This window comes from Ammospiza caudacuta, chromosome 23, assembly GCF_027887145.1.
Source record: "Ammospiza caudacuta isolate bAmmCau1 chromosome 23, bAmmCau1.pri, whole genome shotgun sequence".
NCBI classification, from domain to species: Eukaryota; Metazoa; Chordata; class Aves; order Passeriformes; family Passerellidae; genus Ammospiza; species Ammospiza caudacuta.
The window spans coordinates 1,996,482-2,016,005 of record NC_080615.1 but is presented as its reverse complement, the minus strand read 5'-3'; the positions used below and the strand labels follow the sequence as shown (position 1 = coordinate 2,016,005).

Here is a 19,524-nt window from a genome sequence, read left to right as displayed (position 1 = left end):
GGGAGCAGGAGGCACACACACAGTGTGTGACCTCAGATCCACCGGAGCACAGCACTGCAGTGATGGATTAGCAGGGTGCAAACCAGGAATTCTGCTGCTTGCTTGTCTGATGTGAAACAGCCCTCAACACCCCAGAAAAGCTTAGGACAGAGGTTTCAACATATGTGAACATCTGGAAGGATGGGGTAGAAATACGCAAGCCAGAAAGGCCTGTGGGCAGATGTCGCAGACATTTCTCCACAGAAATCCTTTCTTTCAGATTTCTGTGTCTTCTGGAAGGCAGAGGCCTCAGAAGAGAAGGTAAACAATTGTTATCAGCTGCTGTGGAATGCAACAGGATTCACCTTGATTGGCTCATTTTCTATGTTTATAATTAAGGGCCAATCATCAGTGCAAGCCAGGGGACTGAGTCCCTGGACACAGCTTTGTTGTGGATTCTTTTCTATCTATTCTTAGCTTAGCTAGCAGCTCTGCAAACCTCTCTCTATATTCTTTTTAGTATAACTATAATGTATTATATCATATATTAATAAATATGCCTTCTGATCAAGATACAAGATTCACCATCTCTCTCTCACCAGCTGCACCCATACAGGTGCGGTAATAGGCAGATTTTGAAAGGGTTTTGTGGATTTACAAAATACCCAGGACTTGTTACCCAGAGGAACAACCTGGTTTAATGCAAGGTGTCCCTGCCCATGGCAGGGGCTGGAACTGGATGGGCTTGAAGTTCTTTTCCAACTCACACATTCCATGATTCCACCTCCAAACACCTGTACACGTGAGGCACCAAACTTGTGCACAACCTGTCAGGGGAAGTCTCATTTCCCTGGTCACCTTCAGGCAAGTGGTGCCAAGAGGCAGAAAAGAAGAACAAAAAACAAGGCAGGGGAAAGGTCATGGTGATGACCAGAATTTTAATGCATCTGAAAGCAGAGGAGCTTTTCGGAGCCTTGAGCACACACAGCCTGGCCCTGACCAAGGGGTGAGGACACACAGGAGGCTGCATCATGGCAAAATTTGCTGTTTAATAAAAGCATCCATTAACTGCTTCTGGTTTGTTTAGTAAAATCCTAAATCAAGGCAGAAAATCCTATATAAACATGGAGAAGGAGGCTAACACACATTCTGAAAACAGATTTTGCACTGGGTAGGATCTACCTGGATGCTCCACACAGATATATCTCTTTAATAAATACATGAAAGCTTTCCCCTCTCTGTGTTTCTGTATGTATATAAAGCACACAGAAGAATTAATACCTGTGAGTTAGAACCTGTCCTTCAGTCATCAGCTTAAAGAGCTTTTCACAGGAGCAAAGTAGCACTTAGTTCCTGTTCTCCAGGTGTTTGAGTTTCAATCAGAAACTATTAATAACGACAAAGAACCCAACCATATTTTGAATGTTTGATTCAAAAATCTCCTGCAAGCAATTTGTGGTTCCAGCCTGGACTATCCCAGGCAGCCAGAACCAGCAAACCACATTTGAGATGTTGCTCCTCTGACTCTTCCCTGTGGGAAGATCTTGCACTCTCTCCTCCCCAGAAAACACCCAGGAGGGGAGTCCTGCCTGCTCCTCCTCCTCGGAGCCTGCTCTTCCTCCTCGGAGCCTGCTCTTCCTCCACAGAGCCTGCTCCTCCTCCTCAGAGCCTGCTCTTCCTCCATAGAGCCTGCTCTTCCTCCATAGAGCCTGCTCCTCCTCCTCAGAGCCTGCTCTTCCTCCATAGAGCCTGCTCTTCCTCCTCGGAGCCTGTTCCTCCTCCTCGGAGCCTGCTCCTCCTCCTCGGAGCCTGTTCCTCCTCCTCGGAGCCTGCTCCTCCTCCTCGGAGCCTGCTCCTCCTCCTCAGAGCCTGCTCTTCCTCCATAGAGCTTGCTCCTCCTCCTCGGAGCCTGCTTTTCCTCCTCAGAGCCTGCTTCTCCTTGGAGCCTGTTCCTCCTCCTTGGAGCCTGCTCTTCCTCTTTGGAGCATGCTCCTTCGCCTTGGAGCCTGCTCTTCCTCCTCAGAGCCTGCTCTTCCTCCTCAGAGCCTGCCTTTCCTGGCCTCCCCTGTGGCCCTGTACTCTCCTCACTGCACAGGGAATGTGGGGATGCCTTCAGAGCTTGGCAAATGCTGCTCTCCAAGCAGAAGGTGCCCAGCTCAAAGCTCCTGCAGGGCAGAGCTGGGACAAGGGGCTGAGGTTTGGGGCAATGTCCTCCTCAGGGCACCAGGGACCTGAGCAAACACAGCCCCTGCTGGGAGAACAGGAGCAGGGCACAGCACTGGGCATCCCGTGCCACAGGAATGGCTCAGCTCCTGCCAGCCTGAAAATGGGAGCAGGAAAAAGGAGAAAACCCTGCCTGGAGCACGAGAATTCCTGCTCTGGGAACAGCCTTAGAAAAAGGATTCCTTTGCTGCCATTATCCCTGGGAAGGAGGAGCAGGAAAGGTGCTACCATCACAGCAGTGAGCCTTGTTTAATCCCTGGGATTGTGTCAGCCCCGACATCCCTGCTGAGCAGTGCCTGTCACTCCTGTCCCAACAATCCACCTGGGAGCATGGACATGAGCAGCCAAAGCCTCAGGAAGGGCTGGAAGTTCCAGCCCCAACCCTGAATGTGAACATCTCCACAGACAGTCCTTGTTCTCCCCCTGCCACTCCAAATGCCACCAAAAACGATGCTTGAGGTGCATAATCTCATTTTTCAGAACAACACCACAAATTTCACATTTCATTTTTCAGAACAAAAGCTGAGATTGGGCATTTTTCTGTTGTAATATTTAAGTAAGTACACAGGGAGTTGCTGTAATGTCACGCAAACAAACCCCAAAACATCCAAAGGCCATTTCCAGCCTTCCTTACAAGTTGATTGGATTAGCCCATTCCAGACCTTTTGCAGGCTCTGAATTGTGCTGATTTATTCTCCAGAGACAAAATAACTCCTTTTAAATGTGGTTCAGACCGTGTAAATTCTTTGTTTATCCCTGTGGAACTCCCAAGTGTTGCAAACACTGTCCAAGGACTTTCACAGCAGCAGGTACAGCACAGGTTCCTCAGGGGTCTCAGCCATCCCTGGCTCCTCCAAGAACCACAGGGATCCCCAATTTCTGTCCCCAGGTTCAGAGGGTCCACAGGTACAGTCCTCACACCACCTTCCTGGACTTCACCCTTTTATTTTAATATCACTTTTTTCACAGAACTCCTGAAATCTATCTTCTAGAAATGCAAGTTTAGTGCAATCTTACTTGGAAAAAAAGGTAAATCCATCTGAATTACTGAAAAAAACCCCAAACCAAACCCTCCCATCATTGTCTCTTCCCAATAGGATTTAATTCCCTCCCTTTGTCATTTCCTAGTTTTCAGGTTTAAATTTGTTGAAAGGAATCAAAAGAAGAATCCTATCTCTCCTCTTTTCTGAAACAGCTCTCTATATATTCCCACTTCTTCTTAAGAGCTAATAAACTGGATTAATTTTTTTAGGTTTTTAAGTAGAAGAAAAGCTGAGCAGAGACTTAACCCCTCCTCTGAACCTTGCACAAAGCCTGGATTTCACAAGCTGACTTGCAGCACAAATACACCTCCCAAAGAATGCTTTTTCAAACCTTATCTGGGAAGGTTTTGCAAAATAGGCATCAAGCACTAATTCTCCTTACAGCATTAAAATGATACTCACAGCTGGGAAGGAGTGGGATAGAATTCCCTCAGTGTAAGGAGCTGTGTCCTGCCAAACCCAGCTAAGGCTGAGCTGGATGTTTGAAATATCTGCTGCTCCAGGGCTTTGCTTTGCTGCCTGCTGCAGAGGGAATGGCCCAGAAAATGCCACCTGATGGGCACAGCACAGGGGGCTGCCCAGCCCAGAGTGGCCCCCAGACCCAGGGGTTTGACTGATTTCTTCAAGTCTGCAATCAAAAGTTGCCAGGATGGGAACACCCTCACCCTTTGCTATCTGCTCCTGCAACAAACCACAGCAATTCAGAGCTTTTACACTGATGGCATCCAGCCTCCCTGGCACAAGGTCCATCTGACAATCCAGGACACAGCTCAGGCTGCTGCAGTGCCCAAACACCAGTGCTGGAACCACATCCAAAGGGTGAGGAAAGCCAAACTGGGTTTTCAGCCTTTTTTCCTCCTCCCTTCAGTATTTTTGGCCCGAGCCAGATGCACCCTGCCAAAATGTGTCCCCACTGCACCAACACTCCCTGAGCTATTTCACACCTCCCATCCCATGCTCCTGTGGAGCCAGCTCCACACAGACACTGCTGGGTCCAAGGGTGATGGAATGGAATCTTCCCCTGCACAGGGACAGGCCAGGGGGGCCAGGGCTGGAGGATCTCCATGGCAGAAATGATGCTCAGCTGTGCAGTTCCAACCATGCCTTCCTGGTCATTGGATCCAAATGCCACAAATGTCTCAGCTTCCTCTGGATCTGAGAGACAGGGACATGCAGGAACGTGGGACAGGGTGCTCACAGGCCTGGGGAAGGGAGAAGCTCCAGCCAGCCAGGGGGAGTTCTTTATAACAGGAGAATAGAAAAAAAAAAAAAAAAAAAGAGAAAAAAGGGAGGAAAAAATACAAGAAATGTAAGGGGAAAAAAGAGTAAAGGGAAAGAAGGGGAAAGGGCAAAAAAGAAAAAGGGAAAGAAGAAAAGGGGGAAAGAAGAAAGAGAAAAAGGAAAAAGAAAAAAGGGAATTAGGAAAAAAGGAAAGAAGGAAAGGAAGAAAGGAGGAAAGGGAAAGAAAAGAAAGTAAAAAATAAAATGAAAAAAGGTAAAGAAGGAAGACAGAGAGACAAAGGTGGCTGGTTCTACAACCATCCTTTAATGGATGAGGGCAAATGCTAGGGTTTGAATTTGAGTTCAGTGGGAAGGGAAGGTTTGGGAAGGTTTGGGAAGGTTTGGGAAGGTTTGGGAAGGGAAGGGAAGGGAAGGGAAGGGAAGGGAAGGGAAGGGAAGGGAAGGGAAGGGAAGGGAAGGGAAGGGAAGGGAAGGGAAGGGAATTTCTCAGGAGCTGGGCCTGGTGCAGAGTGGCTACAATTCCCTTTGCTAACAGAATTCCCCCATTGTCCCCACCTAGATGAAATCCATGCCTGTACACTCAAACACATCCAGCAAAGCACTGGAGAGTGGGAGCAAGGCACCAGAGGAGCAGGCTCAGGCCTCACCTCCATTGTTCCCCATCCCAGCTCTCTGCTGCTCCTGGGCCTCCCTCCTGCACAGGGGCACTCTGCAGGGTCTGATACACGATTATCCTGGAGCCACCCTGTGAACCTCTGGAGTCAGGTGGGGGGGAAGGATCACAAGTGATGTGCTCTGGAGCTAGTGAAAAACTGCCAAGTTCTCCAGGCTCACCAGCAGCAGCCAGGGAAGAATCCAGGGCTCATCCATCCACTGAGCACTGCAAACGTACCCCAAATGTGAGGGCTCCAAACACACTGAAATTCCCCTGAAGTCCCTTTGCCAGGCTCTGCCCTGCTGTGGCTGGCACAGACGTGTGCCCACGCCCAGGGTTTGCTGTGCTGCCTGTCAGCCCAGGCTGCTGGGCTGGGCAGTGCTGCTTTGGGGCCAGATTGGCTCCAGGGCGTTACAACAGTCCCAAAAAATGCCAAAACACTGGCAAATCTGAGAGATGTCCACCTGGAGCCTCTCTTCCCTCTCCCGAGAGCACGTTCATAAACATGCACAGGAACGTGTGAAAGCTGCCCACAGAGAGGAATTATTATATTAATATATTATTATTATAATTCCTGCTGGAATTAACACTGCTGGAGCTCAGCCTGGCCAGGCTCCACCTCCAGAACAAGGCAAGAGGCTCTGCTCCTTGAGATGTGGGATGCTCTGCTCCTCAGGATGCAGGATGCTGTGTTCCTCAGCTCTCACAAAACCCCACTCTGAGCACTGAGCTGAGGCAGCAGAGCAGGGACCCTGCAAATTCCCCACCTGGCAGTGTGTACTCACTGCTGAGATGGATGCTGGAGGGTGCTGAGGTGAATCATGGAAAGAGCTGCTGTCCTGAACCCAGAAAAACAACCCAACACAGGCAGTAACTCCCACTGAACCTGCCAGCACCCTGCATCTCCCACAGAGTGTGACTCACTGAGCATATCAAACACAGCCATTAGGCAGCATTCTACAAAGGCACATAGACCAGCAGATGAAGAATTCGTGGGACAGAGCAGCAGATTCCTCTGCCCAAAGCATCCTGAGATGAGAATTCCACACCAGATGTCTGGGAGCAGACCAAGGCTCCTGGCAGCACACTGAGGTAACAAACCTGTGGCTGGGGTTCTCCCTGGTGGGGTCACTGGTGTGTCCAGGTGTCCATGCTGCCCCCAGAGTGACCTCAGCCTGGGCACACCCACTCCCATCTCTGGGCTCATCCCTGGCCATCAGTCAGGATTATTTCCTTCACACCTTTCTCCTTTTTCTCCCCTCAATCCTTCTCTCCTAAAACATGCTGGTGGCAGCACCAGAGGCAGCACCCCAGGGGGACCGAGCCAGGGAAGGGGTGAAAAACCCCAGACACAGCACAGGGAAGTGTCACATCCCAACACTCTGGGACTGACACAGCACAGGGAAGTGTCACATCCCAACACTCTGGGGCTGTGTGGGACAGACAATGAAAGCCAGGCTGGGGAGAGAAAGCAGGGCACTTACCTGACAGGAGATCTGCACCAGGTACACCAGCTCCTTGGACTCACAGCCATTCCTCGTCACTTCGTTCTGTTCCTCGGGGAGCGAGAGCTGCAGGGCAGGGAGGGAGAGAGGAGAGAGCAGCAGTCAGTGAGGGCACAGAGCAGCACAGGGGCTGCACCCACAGCAGCTCCCACACATGCTGAGCCCCAGGCAATCAATCAGGCAAGGGCTTGTCTTGGGGGGACACTCCCTTGTCAAGGGGGACACTCAGCACACACAGACCCTGCAATGCCACCGGGTTCTGGAACCTCACCTGACACATTAGAAATAAAAATACGGTTCAAAAATAAAACAGTTACGGGGAGGCAAACGGTTCGAGGCATGAATTAAACCCTCCAGCTTAGAAGTCTGCAAAACTAATTGTTCACTGAAAATATCTCTATAAATATTCATGGATAGTGAATATAGAACAGAGCTTCTCCATACCCCCTCCCCACATGTTTTTAGTTTTTTATTTTATACATTCAGGCAGACATTAAATAGTAAAACATATCTCCCAATTTCAGTGCTGTCAAGCAATTCACCCCAGCAGGGTTTTATGGCACCATTCATCATACCCAGAGTCATTAAGAGCATCATCAGGATGTGTTTGTGTGAGAGCAGTGAGGAGACATTCCTGCACATGGACTGAGCCTGGAGCATCCCACTCCTGGCCCTGTTAACCCACTAAAATGGCTAATGTTTAATGATCTTCTCTGAGAGCAGAAATTACAAATAATCCTAAGTAAGTTAAGACTGTTTGCAAAGCAAATAAATAAAGGAAATGTGTACATAAAATTTAAAAGGCTGTAAAAAAATCCTAATTAGTCAAGAGCAATAAAAAAATCCTGAACCAAATGAAAGCAGAAATGAAAAAAAGGCTGAGTAGAAGAATCCCAAGTTTCTGTATGTAATGGATGTAAGCAAGTGAAAATCAGAAGTGGGTAGTGAGAGACATCTCACAAAAAAGGGACAAAGAAGGCAAAGCTCTCTCCATACAAATGATCATGACACCTGGAATGTGTTTAACTTTGCTCTGCCAGAATCTCCCTTCTCTCTGTAGGGAAGTCCCACTGCACATGGATTCAGCCCTCTCCCTCCACCAACCCAGCTCCTGGGATTCTGACTTCTTTCCTGATGGCTGTACACAGGTAAGTAACAACATCCCTGGTCCAGAAAAGGTCTTTAGATTTGTACAATTTATTACCAGCATAGGCTGCTGCCATTAATGTGATTAAACACAACCATTGCTTCTGTATTGCACCTTCCCCCCATCTTTATCATCATTCTTTGCTATCAAATGTCACATCTGAAGTGCTATTGAGTTTTGAAACGATAGCCAAAGGAAACCCAAGGCATGCAGTAAAGGAAGGCTCACACACACTGTAGGTATTTCCCATGTTTGCCAGGTATGAGGGGCTCTGGGTCAAAGAGTCACAAAGATGATCCAAAGGCTGGAGCAGCCCTTCTGTAAGAAAAGGCTGAGAGAACTGAAAGTGCTCACTTGGAGAGGAGAAGCTCCAGGGAGAGCTCAGAGCCCCTGGCAGGGCCTGAAGGGGCTCCAGGAGAGCTGGAAAGGGACTGGGGAAAGGGATGGAGGGACAGGACACAGGGAATGGCTCCCACTGCCAGAGGGCAGGGCTGGATGGGATATTGGGAATTGGGAATTGTTCCCTGTGAGGGTGGGCAGGCCCTGGCACAGGGTGCCCAGAGCAGCTGGGGCTGCCCCTGGATCCCTGGCAGTGCCCAAGGCCAGGCTGGACAGGGCTGGGAGCAGCCTGGGACAGGCTGGGACTGGATGGGCTTTAAGGGCTCTTCTTACCCAACCCAGTTCTGAGATTCTATGAATCAAATGTGGGTTTCCTACTCCTGGAGAAAGGTTTCCATCCTCTAATCTCCCCTGTGCTCCCTGAGGGCACACAGACCCCCCCCCCCCCCAGCCCAAGGGAATTTCAGGTGTCCCTTCACTGAGTGTATCAGTGGCAAAGCTCATCACCACAGGCCCCAAAAAATCACCAAGAGGCAACTGCAGAGCTCCCTGAAAGGAACTCAGGGCCTGACTGTGCAGTAGAACGTGGGGAAGAGAAAGGCAGGGGTGAATCCATCACCCTCCCCCTCACACACCCACAGCAGGCCGGGCTCCGCACAGAGCGCAGGAGGAGCAGGGATCAGCTGGAGCTGTGAGCAGGGCACTGGGGCACAGCCATCCTCCTTCCCAAGGCACTCCTGCCTGGGGAGCATCCTCAGGATCCCATCCAGGGGTTCACACCTCCCAGGCAGCCCCTCCTCAGTCGCTGTTCATACAATGTCACGTGGGGAGGAGGGACATTCCAGCCACTGCTGGCACCGGGCCATGCACCTGTCCCTGACTGCAGAGCTGTAAAACCAGCTAACGCTGCTCCTCTGCCACGGGCAGCCTCGTGTCACTGAGACCGACACAGAAACTGCTCACACAGGAAAATCTCTGGGGTTTATCCTGCAGTCCAGCTGTCCTCACAGCAAAATGCCCCCAAAGATGAATATTCGCTCATGTTCCCTATCCCCACGTGGTTCAGTGCTGCAGTGTGAGCTCATTCCCTGTTTTACTTCCCAGTCCCTTCCCAGGTGTGGCAATACCTCTGTCCCTTTCCCCTCGCCCCCTTGCTGAGTGACTTCTGTCAATCAGTTTTAACATTCCAGCAAGGCCATCGTGTGGATGGTCAAGTTCAAAAGATGCCCCCAGGCCTGGGGTCATTGGCGTGTGTGTGTGTGTGTGTGTGTGTGTGTGTCCCTCGTCCCCTGGGACCCTCCTCCTCCCACCTGCTTGGTGCTCACCTGTCCCTTCCCCTCCCCCTGTCCCTGGGCTTAAATTCAGCCAGGGCCATGTGGTCAGGGTTCTGTTGGAGCTGGTACCAAGATTCAGGTGTCTGTGACCATGGAATAAAACTCTCGATATTAACCCTCCACGGAATCCATCTCCTTTTCCTCTTCACCCTCGCCTGAAGCCCTTCCACCTGAGGTAAACTGAGTTTCTACAAGCCTGGGTTTGTTTCAGTGCCCAGCTGCAGCATCCAGCCAGCCAAAGGTGTCTCTGAGGTGAAACACCACAGCTGCTGCCTTTGGCCCAGCAGCAAGGGTCAGACGAGCCCAGGCACAATCTACCTGGTAATATTGGGGTCTTATTCCAATAGTTCAGTTTGTATTTTGCTTTGTTGATAGACATGCACCAAAGCTCTCCCAAAACTCATGGATGTCCTGATGTTTAAAAGCTTTTCCTGCTGCTGCATTCCTTGCAAACAGAACATCCTGGAAAGCACAGTTGCCCCCAGGCTTGGTTTGAAATCCAAGCACAAAGCAGAGGCCTCTCCTGACCTTACTGGACTCTGAACATGACTCACAGGCAGGATCTGGTTGGCTCCAAAGTGGGACATTGATTTTTGTGTTCTTAAAGAACAGAGCAGCCAGCAGGGCCTCGTGGATATCCCTGTAACTGTGCCAATGTATTTTCCTGAGGTAAATAATCTGTAAATAGCATTTATTGCAAGTGATCAGAGTTAAACAGCATATACTTTATAATATATAATCTGCAATGTTCCTTCTTCATATTGAAATTGGCTGTCAAACCTCCTGAGCCTGATGAACAATTATGAGGCATTAGATCCCATTAGGTCATTTATTGTTGGAATATATATGCTTAGCTAGGATGAGAGGATATGACAAATTTTATAAATGGGCTTTAGAGTATCCTAAACTTTTCATTGGTAGCATTTCATGATACACAAAGAAAGCCTTAAAACCAGTCACACCACACTTTGTGTGTATGGATAATGCAGAGTCTTGAAAACATCACAGAATCAGGGAATCCCAGAATGGTCTGGGTTGGAAGGGACCTTAAAGCTCATCTGGTTCCTTGGGCAGGGACTCCTTCCACAGTCCCAGGCTGCTCCAACCTGGCCTTGGACATTTCCAGGGGCAGCCACAGCTCCTCTGGGCAGCAAGGCCAAGGCATGGCTCCAATTTGTCTTTACATGGCTGGGGACAAGTCAGGGAGCCTTCACCCTGCACACACTCACTGAGAACTGATGATGAATTCCACACAGGTAATTTTTCCTCTACCAGCAAACTCGTACCACAAGTTTTGGGCTCTTGTTGCCCAAAAGAGCAGTGCTTGCTGGCCAACACTTTCCTGATCACATCTACAAGGAGCTTTAACTTAAAAATGCTTCTAGTTCATGTCTGAGGCTCATCTCTGGCAAGCTGGGTGATAAAGGGACTGATTTGACATGGGTCTCCTGCAAAGCAAAATTTATTGGTCATTCTCTTGTACGGAAGAACAACGGCAAAGCAGGAGGCTGAGTTATGATACAGCACATTTGAATTAAAAATAATTAAAAGATAACTCTTGAGATCTGTGCAATCATTTTTTTTTTACTTCCAACCACTGCAGGGTTTTGTGTGCTCCTCTTACAAATAGCAAAAGCTGTGAAGAATCATCTCAGGAAAAGCACTACATAAATCTGTTGAGAGGACAGGGATTGTTGGCTACTAAGAATGAGCCAAATCCTGACCAGGTAAGACCTGGTGCCCCACATGTCAAAGGAAGCTCATTCAGCAGCTTTAATTTTCATCTCCTTGTTTCCTGAGTGATGCCAACCCCATCATCCAGCTCTCCTGGTCACAGGGTGATTTGTGGAGAAGCCTGGGAAGCATGGATTTGATTTGTCTGTGGAACTTACTTCAACTTCTGCTTCATAAAGCCATGAGCGCACTGATCTCACTCATGCACATCACAGCAAGTGAGAAACACAGGGCTGCGGCAGAGAGCTCACAATAAAATAAAAATATGTACGAAAGAGAAAACAAAACATAAAAGAAAATAAAAAAGCCCAAATAAATCCCACTCCCCAACAGAATCAGTATTAAGGTTATAATTTAATGGGGGAGGCATTCAGTAATTAGATGACAATTAATTAATGAGAATTGTAAGCTAGGAAAATAATCTTATTTCCAAATAGGAGGAACAGATAATCCTTCCCAAACTCCAAACTGTCTGTGCAGGCAATGGTGTAAAGTTTTATACTTAAATTAAACTAATCCAACTGAGACCCCCTCTCGTGTCAGAGGAGTGAAGTCAGTGTGGAGCTACACTGGGACACAGCCAGGGAATAACACTCCAGAGAGCAGCAAAACCCTGTAAAATAACTCCTACAATTCCTGAGCTGATTTCAGTCCTTACAGCACCTCCCATTTTCCATCTAAATTCCTTGGACAATGATGTCCTGGTTGGGAGCCAGCAGAGAGCCAAGACCTCAGAGGTGATGCTGTGTGTGCACACCAGGGCCTGGCTCCTGCAAGAGGCTTTGGGGACACTGCTGGTGCAGAGCTGGGACAGGATCAAGCCACAGGGAGCAAACAGGAGCTTCTTCAGGAAAATACTGGACAATCACAAACATCCAAATGTCACCAATCTGAGCTGACACAGGAGTTTCTGGCATCTCTCACAGAGGGTGACAGAAACCTGCCTGTCCTTGGCCCTGCCTGAGGGTTTCTCATACATTTCACGGCCAGTCAAAGGAATTACGGAGAATCACAGAATTGTTGGGGTTGAAAAAGCCTATGAGATCACCAAGTCCCACCACTCCTCAGCACTGCCACGACCCATGTCCACAAGTGTCACATCCACACGGATTTGAAATCCCCCTGGGGATGTGGACTCCACCACTGGCCCTGGGCAGCTGTGTCAGGGCTGGACAGCCCTTTCCAGGAAGAAATTGTCCCTGATATCCAATCTAAACCTCCCCTAGAGCAACTTGAGGCCGTTCCCTCTGCTCCTGTCCCTGTTCCCTGGAGCACAGCCCGATCCCCCTGGCTGTCCCCTCCTGGCAGGAGCTGTGCAGAGCCACAAGGGCCCCCTGAGCCTCCTTTGCTCCAGGCTGAGCCCCTGCCCAGCTCCCTGGACAACAAAACACAGCTGCTCCCCACAGCTCTTTCTCTGTGCTTCAAAATATTAATTACTTAATATTAATTACAACAGTATTATTCACCCAATGGATATAATTATATTGTGGTATGTATCTAAATATATGCATATAAATAGTATAATAAATATTGTGATATTCATATAATAAACTACACCCATAATACAAAATACAATAAATGTATAACTGTATTTATATACTGAATATAACTCAGTTATTACAAGATAAAGTATAAACAAGTTGAGCATCATTAGCAGACCCTCTCCCCTGTGATCCAACGATCCAGGTGGGATGAGGAGCTCACAGCTGCAGGAGTCTCCAGGAGACAAGGGATGGCAGGATGCTGACCAAGGCTTTAGCCAGGAGTTGTAAGGCAGAGGGAAGGCTGCTGCTTTTCCTGCCAGAGGTTGTGTCACTGTTCCAAGGACAGCTGGTGATCCTGTCACGTTTTCCCAAGACAGAATTTCAGGTTAAATCCCTGGGGAAGGCAGCCAGACACAGGCAATGGGAATTGTTGCTGCTCACACTCAGCCATGCCAAAAGCCCATTAATCCTGCAAAGCACTGTTTCATCTGATAACTTTTTCCTGACAGTATTAGGAATTACTTTTTTTCCCCTTCCTAAACCACCACACTTTCATATCTGTTAATTTCTGATGTTGGTGCAATTTAGCAAATCAAACCAGGAGCAGCGGCACCTTCATGGAATGTGTGCAGTGGGTGCAAGTCTGTCTAGTGGCCAAGGGCAAGGAGCAGGCGGCTCATTTCCCTGTGAAACATGGCCATGTTTGATTAAAAAACAATAATTCTAAGACTCAAATATCCTTGGGACAAATCCTGAAGAAATTAAAAGCTGATTAAACTCTGAGATACTGCCTCACTATAAGGAAAAGCTTTGACCACATCTCTCAGCTCCAGTCACCACCAGCCAGTCCCTGCAGTAGTTCTAAATTATCCTGCTGGTCCAAGCCCCACTTCACTCTCATTACCCAGGCCATTACTCACAGCAGCTTGTCTGGTAATGGGACATCTTCCAGACCTGCCTTTTGATACATGTGACGATTTGATTTTATTCTATCTGAAATTTTAGGTTGGCAAATCTTCTCAAACAGGGAAACGTTTTCTACCTAATTACTCTGACAGCATAAATGTATTTATATGGCCTATTTTGCCTCACTCCAGTTTTATCTTGCTAAATGTACTAATTATCCTCCTACACACTTCCATCTTCTCCTGCTTTCCTGCCTCATCCTCAACTGTGGCTTCAGAGCAGAAAAAGAACATTCTTCACAGAGTGGTTTCTTTACCCAAGCATAAATATCCTCAAGTAATGATCAAAGTAAAGACAGGAAAGCCCTGTTTAAAGAGCATTTTTCTATCTGACTCTCCTTTTTTCCTCTGCTATTCTAAATCACCCCTTTGACAACTCCAACACAGTGCTCAAAAAGCAGCAGAAAAATACACAGAAAATCAAATAGGGCTTGATAAGAGAAAAAAGGAAAATGCACCTCGTGTAATGCCATGCAGTCACTACTCCAGGCTCCCCAGGGTGTGAGTAAATCCCTCACACCTCATCTGAACCATGTGGAGTATTGGACATCATCCCTGGACAGTCCATGGAGCAGCAGGAGCCAGCCTGGCCACACTCAGCCACCATCAGCACCAGGGTGAGCAGAGACCCAGGCACAGCTCTCCCAGGACAGGAGGATTTTGATCTTTAAGGACCCTTTCAATCCAAGCATTCTGTCTTTCTCTGGTTCCCCTTCCTGTTTTGTACAGTGTGAGATACCATTGTGTGGGAGGGTTTGGATGCTGGAATTAAACTCCAAGGCACCTCTGGAGTAAAGCGGAAAAACATCTCCATGAAGAGATTCCCAGTGACACATGAGGGAATGGCTGGAGCTGGGCCAGGGGAGGTTCAAGCTGGATTTAGAGAAAGGTTCTTCCCCAGAGGGTGCTGGCACTGCCCAGGCTGCCCAGGGAATGGGCACAGCCCCGAGGCTGCCAGAGCTCCAGGAGGGTTTGGGGTGGGATTGTTGGGGATCTGGGCAGGGAGAGGGGTGGGACTGGATGATCCTGGGGGTCTCTCCAGCTCAGGAGGTTCTGTGATCTGTCATACCCTGTTTTCTCCCCATGGACTGAGCACAGTACAATAGAAACATCCCTGGAATGTATGAGGATAGGAGGGATAGATGTCAAATTGACTGATGGAATCCCAGAGAATGGTTTGGCTTGGAAGAGATCTTAAAGCCCATCCCATTCCTCTCCCTTCCACTGCCCCAGAGTGCTCCAATCCCCAGTGTCCAACCTGGCCTTGGGCACTGCCAGGGATCCAGGGGCAGCCACAGCTGCTCTGGGCACCCTGTGCCAGGGCCTGCCCACCCTCACAGGGAACAATTCCCAATTCCCAATATCCCATCCAGCCCTGCCCTCTGGCAGTGGGAGCCATTCCCTGTGTCCTGTCCCTCCATCCCTTTCCCCAGTCCCTCTCCAGCTCTCCTGGAGCCCCTTCAGGCCCTGGCAGGGGCTCTGAGCTCTCCCTGGAGCTTCTCCTCTCCAGGGGAACACCCCCAGCTCTCCCAGCCTGGCTCCAGCCCTGGAGCAGCTCCATGACCTCTCTGGACTCACCCCAGCAGCTCCAGCTCCTTCTTTCCTGGGAAACCCCAGAGCTGGACACAGTAAATCCCTTTCCCAGCACACATAATTCCCATCCAATCAAAGGTGTACTCAGAGGTTGGGTTTTATGCAAGAACTCACACTGAGTCAATTTAAGAGCTTGTGGGATATGTGTTTTGCCTGTAGTTACTTCCAGAACTATTTTAAGCTTGCAAATCACACAAGACAATTTCTTCCTATGGCAGGATGATTATTCAGCAGTCAGCATCCCTTCATCTGAGCTTCACCTTCAAGACTAATAAATCCTAGCATGGTTTATAAATATGAACAGCCAGAGAAAAGGGCAGGTCCCAGCCCCAGCAGGACCCTCAGGGTGCTTTACAAGTACTGGATGCAGCAATGGCTCCATTTGTGCCTTACAAGCACAAGAACACATCTCCTTTGGGCTGTTTGGTTATTGTGCTTTTAATATAAGCATCCAGTGAGGTCATGCACCAGTGCTACACATCTTGGTGCTTCTGAGAGAGCTGAGAACAGCTGGGACACTCCTTGAAGTCCTTCAAAATCAAAACTCCTGCAGAGAATAACTTTAAAATCATAGAACCCCAGAATGCTGTGGAGGGGAAGGGACTGTAAAGCCCATCTCATTCCACTCCCTGCCATGGGCAGGGACACCTTCCACTGTCCCAGCTTGCTCAGAGCTCTACCCAGCCTGGCCTTGGACATTTGCAGGGATGTGGCATCCACAGATGGAATGTATGGACACTGAGAGGAGCCTGCTGGGCTCCCATGGAAAAATAGAGCTCCTGGTGTGGGACATACTGCTGCAACTGCTTAAATACACATTCCCTGAGCTCTTCCCAGAGGCATGGGAAATGGCATCACTTCGAGATGGCAGCAAAACCTCCACTGCAACCACAGCATCTGAGATCTGACCTGCTGGGTTTTCAGATTTCCAGGGACTGGGGCAGGACAGGTCCACTCTGGGTCCATCAGCCACAGGGTAAAAGATAAGGCACATTAAGGGATATTAATCAGCTAAGAGAGAAATCTAGAATAAATATGAACCCAGGCAAAACACTTGCCCAGTTGCCACACTTCTCTTGCATGCAGCGAAAGGAGAGGAGAGGAGGGAGAGGGGAGGGAGGGGAGGGGAGGGGAGGGGAGGGGAGGGGAGGGGAGGGGAGGGAAGGGAAGGGAAGGGAAGGGAAGGGAAGGGAAAGGGAAGGGAAGGGAAGGGAAGGGAAGGGAAGGGGAAGGGAAGGGAGGGAAGGGAAGGGAAGGGAAGGGAAGGAAGGGAAGGGAAGGGAAGGGAAGGGAAGGGAAGGGAAGGGAAGGGAAGGGAAGGGAAGGGAAGGGAAGGGAAGGGAAGGGAAGGGAAGGGAAGGGAAAGGAAAGGAAAGGAAAGGAAAGGAAAGGAAAGGAAAGGAAAGGAAAGGAAAGGAAAGGAAAGGAAAGGAAAGGAAAGGAAAGGAAAGGAAAGGAAAGGAAAGGAAAGGAAAGGAAAGGAAAGGAAAGGAAAGGAAAGGAAAGGAAAGGAAAGGAAAGGAAAGGAAAGGAAAGGAAAGGAAAGGAAAGGAAAGGAAAGGAAAGGAAAGGAAAGGGGAGGAAAGGAAAAGGAAAAGGAAAAGGAAAAGGAAAAGGAAAAGGAAAAGGAAAAGGAAAAGGAAAAGGAAAAGGAAAAGGAAAAGGCAATGCCTTGTGAATTTTACCCTTTCCAATCTCACATGCTGTTCTGGACAGGAGGGTCCTCCCCTCCCCATGCTGCTGCTGGAGAGCTGCTCTGAGACACAACTCACAGGGGATCCAGCTGGTGCCTCTCTGAGATGAAATCAGGAGTATCCTTGACCAAGGTGCAGTCAGAAATGCACAACTTGGAAAGATCCCCCTTTCAAATCCCCCATGCCAGGTGGAGCTGCCAACACAGGCCACTGCTGTATAACTGCTGGAGTCTGTTTAACTCCTAAGCCAAGTCTATTTGATATCTAAGCTTGTTGAGACACAAAATCTCAGAGTTCTATCAGATACACTTCCCTCAGATTTTTCTGTATTAAGATGCAAATGTTTTCTCAAGTGGTCTCACCCTTTTATCTCCTCTAAATGTGTAAGAAGGTCAATCTTCATAAGCGATAAAATATTTATAAAAACTTCTTAGATGCAGCCACTGGAGACCCCATTAGGCAAAAACAACTTGTGAGTGTCTGCAAACAGAATGTTTTCATGGAATTAAAATATCTGAGGTTATTAAAAACAAAGCAGGAGCACCCCTGCGTGCGGCTGCAGGCAGAGCAGGGCCTCGGGCACCGGGGATTGGCACAGAGCACAGAACATCCTGGATTGCTCCATGGGCTCCACTGCCACCTGTGGGGTTTCTGCTTGGAATTTCCTGGGTTTGTCTTTTGTCTCTAAAGCTCTCTGTGTTGAGAAACTTCCACACTCCTTGGATTCCAGGCTATGAAAATCTGGTTTTCAGATAAACAATGCTGAACTTTACAGACTGAAGCCACTGGGCTCACAACTGCTTCTCACCCTAGCTGGGTGAAGCCTGGATTTTATTTTTTTTTTATGACACAGAATCTATGTCACTTGGAATGACATTTGAGAAGACATGGGAGAAACAAAGTGGTACTGCCAGATTTGCTTCATGGATTTCTTTCCTGCAGGTTTTTTTGCTTCCATGATAACCTCACATCCTTCTCCTTTGGGGGCACACAACTTCCAAAAACTTCCTCTGGGGTTTCAGGAGACAACATGGAACACAGCACTAAGCAGAGGCTCTCAAACCAGCAGCCACAGGCACAGGAAGCTGTTCTCCCACCAGACTTACAAGGGGTAGGAAGTTACAAACAGAAGGAGCTTGGAAAGTCCCTGTGCTCAGTAACTGTGCCACAGCTGGGGAGTCAGAGCCCCAGCCTGGCTGGGAGCGTGGGCTGGTTCAGGCAATCCCATCCCTCCTGCAAGCCTGTCCCAAGGGGTGATCAGGCCATTCCCAACTCCACAGGGCACAGGAGTGACCTCCCTGCGCTGCCCTGCACGGACACGTGCTCCAGGGACAGAGAACTACAAAATAAACGAGCACAATCTGTTCCTGACTCCCATCTATGACTTCTGACCACCAAGAGACATCCATGGGATCAAACACAAAGCCCAGGGCTCTGCCAGCACACCTCTGTGGGAATGCAAAGCACAGCTCCTCCAAGGAGAGATGGCAGGGTCAGCCCAGCCCAGATGCATCTGGCTCAGCACACCAGAGTCTCCATTATGGCAAGCTGTTGATGGAATTGTTTTGTTGTTGTTTGAGGAAAACAGCCCATTCCAGAGCATGTGTGATGTCCTGCTCTGTCCCAGAGCTCCATCCCTGGCCAGCCTCACCTCAAACTTTGCATCCCCTGGGGCTTTGTTTTTCCCAAGGAAAGGAAATAACTGTGGTACAGCCACAAGGAAATGAAACCAATCTTGGGGTGCACAACTTACCCCTTCTAAATTAAATTTCCATAATAAAATACAGCATAAATGAAACATTTCCTCAATAAAAGCAATTGCAAGGCTGGATTAAATGGCTGTGGGCACAGGCTCCTGTTAACACTGCACTGCTGGCAAAATCTAATGCCAAACAAGAGCGATTCCTGGCACTGACACCTCCAGGTACTACAAACCAGACCCCAAGCAGAGAAGTCTGATGTAAAAAGACTTTGAAGACATATCTGAGTGACTTTACAAAAAGCAACTTTTGGAGCATTTCAGGACCAGGCAGAGGACTTTGAACTTCTTGTTTTGTTTCAAACTTCTGAGACTTGGCTCTCATTGAGCTGCACGGTACCTGGAAGGGAAGTACCTGGAGGTACCTCCAGAGCACACCCAGCTGTTCCCCATGAAATCCTAACAGGGAAGGGAAGGGAAGGGAAGGGAAGGGAAGGGAAGGGAAGGGAAGGGAAGGGAAGGGAAGGGAAGGGAAGGGAAGGGAAGGGAAGGGAAGGGAAGGGAAGGGAAGGGAAGGGAAGGGAAGGGAAGGCTGGTTATTCACAGATGTGTGCTGTAAGGAATCAGTGTAAGAAAAAAGCCACAAGCCAACAGATCCCAAATAATAATTTAAATCTTGGAATAGCTAAATGTGAGTGAAAAGCAGTGCCATGCACACTGTGCAGGAATTTGAAAGCTTCCAGTCCAAATAATCCTGGTTACTCTGCTCAGTCTGCTCAGCCAAACACACACAGAGAAATAAAACACAAAACCCCCTCAGTTTCTCCAACTCATGGCAAACATTAAGCTCAGAACTCCGAGTGACACGGGTGCTGCATCAGTAGCACC

The 19,524-nt window shown here is 48.8% G+C and overlaps 1 protein-coding gene across 1 annotated transcript in view; it reads right to left on the bottom strand.

Annotated features, from left to right (window-relative positions):
- The window catches only part of ARHGAP32 (Rho GTPase activating protein 32), a 152,463-nt gene that overhangs the window by 92,609 nt on the left and 40,330 nt on the right, over nucleotides 1-19,524 (bottom strand). The window contains exon 4 of the mRNA XM_058819022.1: nucleotides 6,627-6,713. Within this exon, the coding sequence (XP_058675005.1) occupies nucleotides 6,627-6,713 (87 nt within the window). The remainder of the gene's footprint in view (nucleotides 1-6,626; nucleotides 6,714-19,524) is intronic.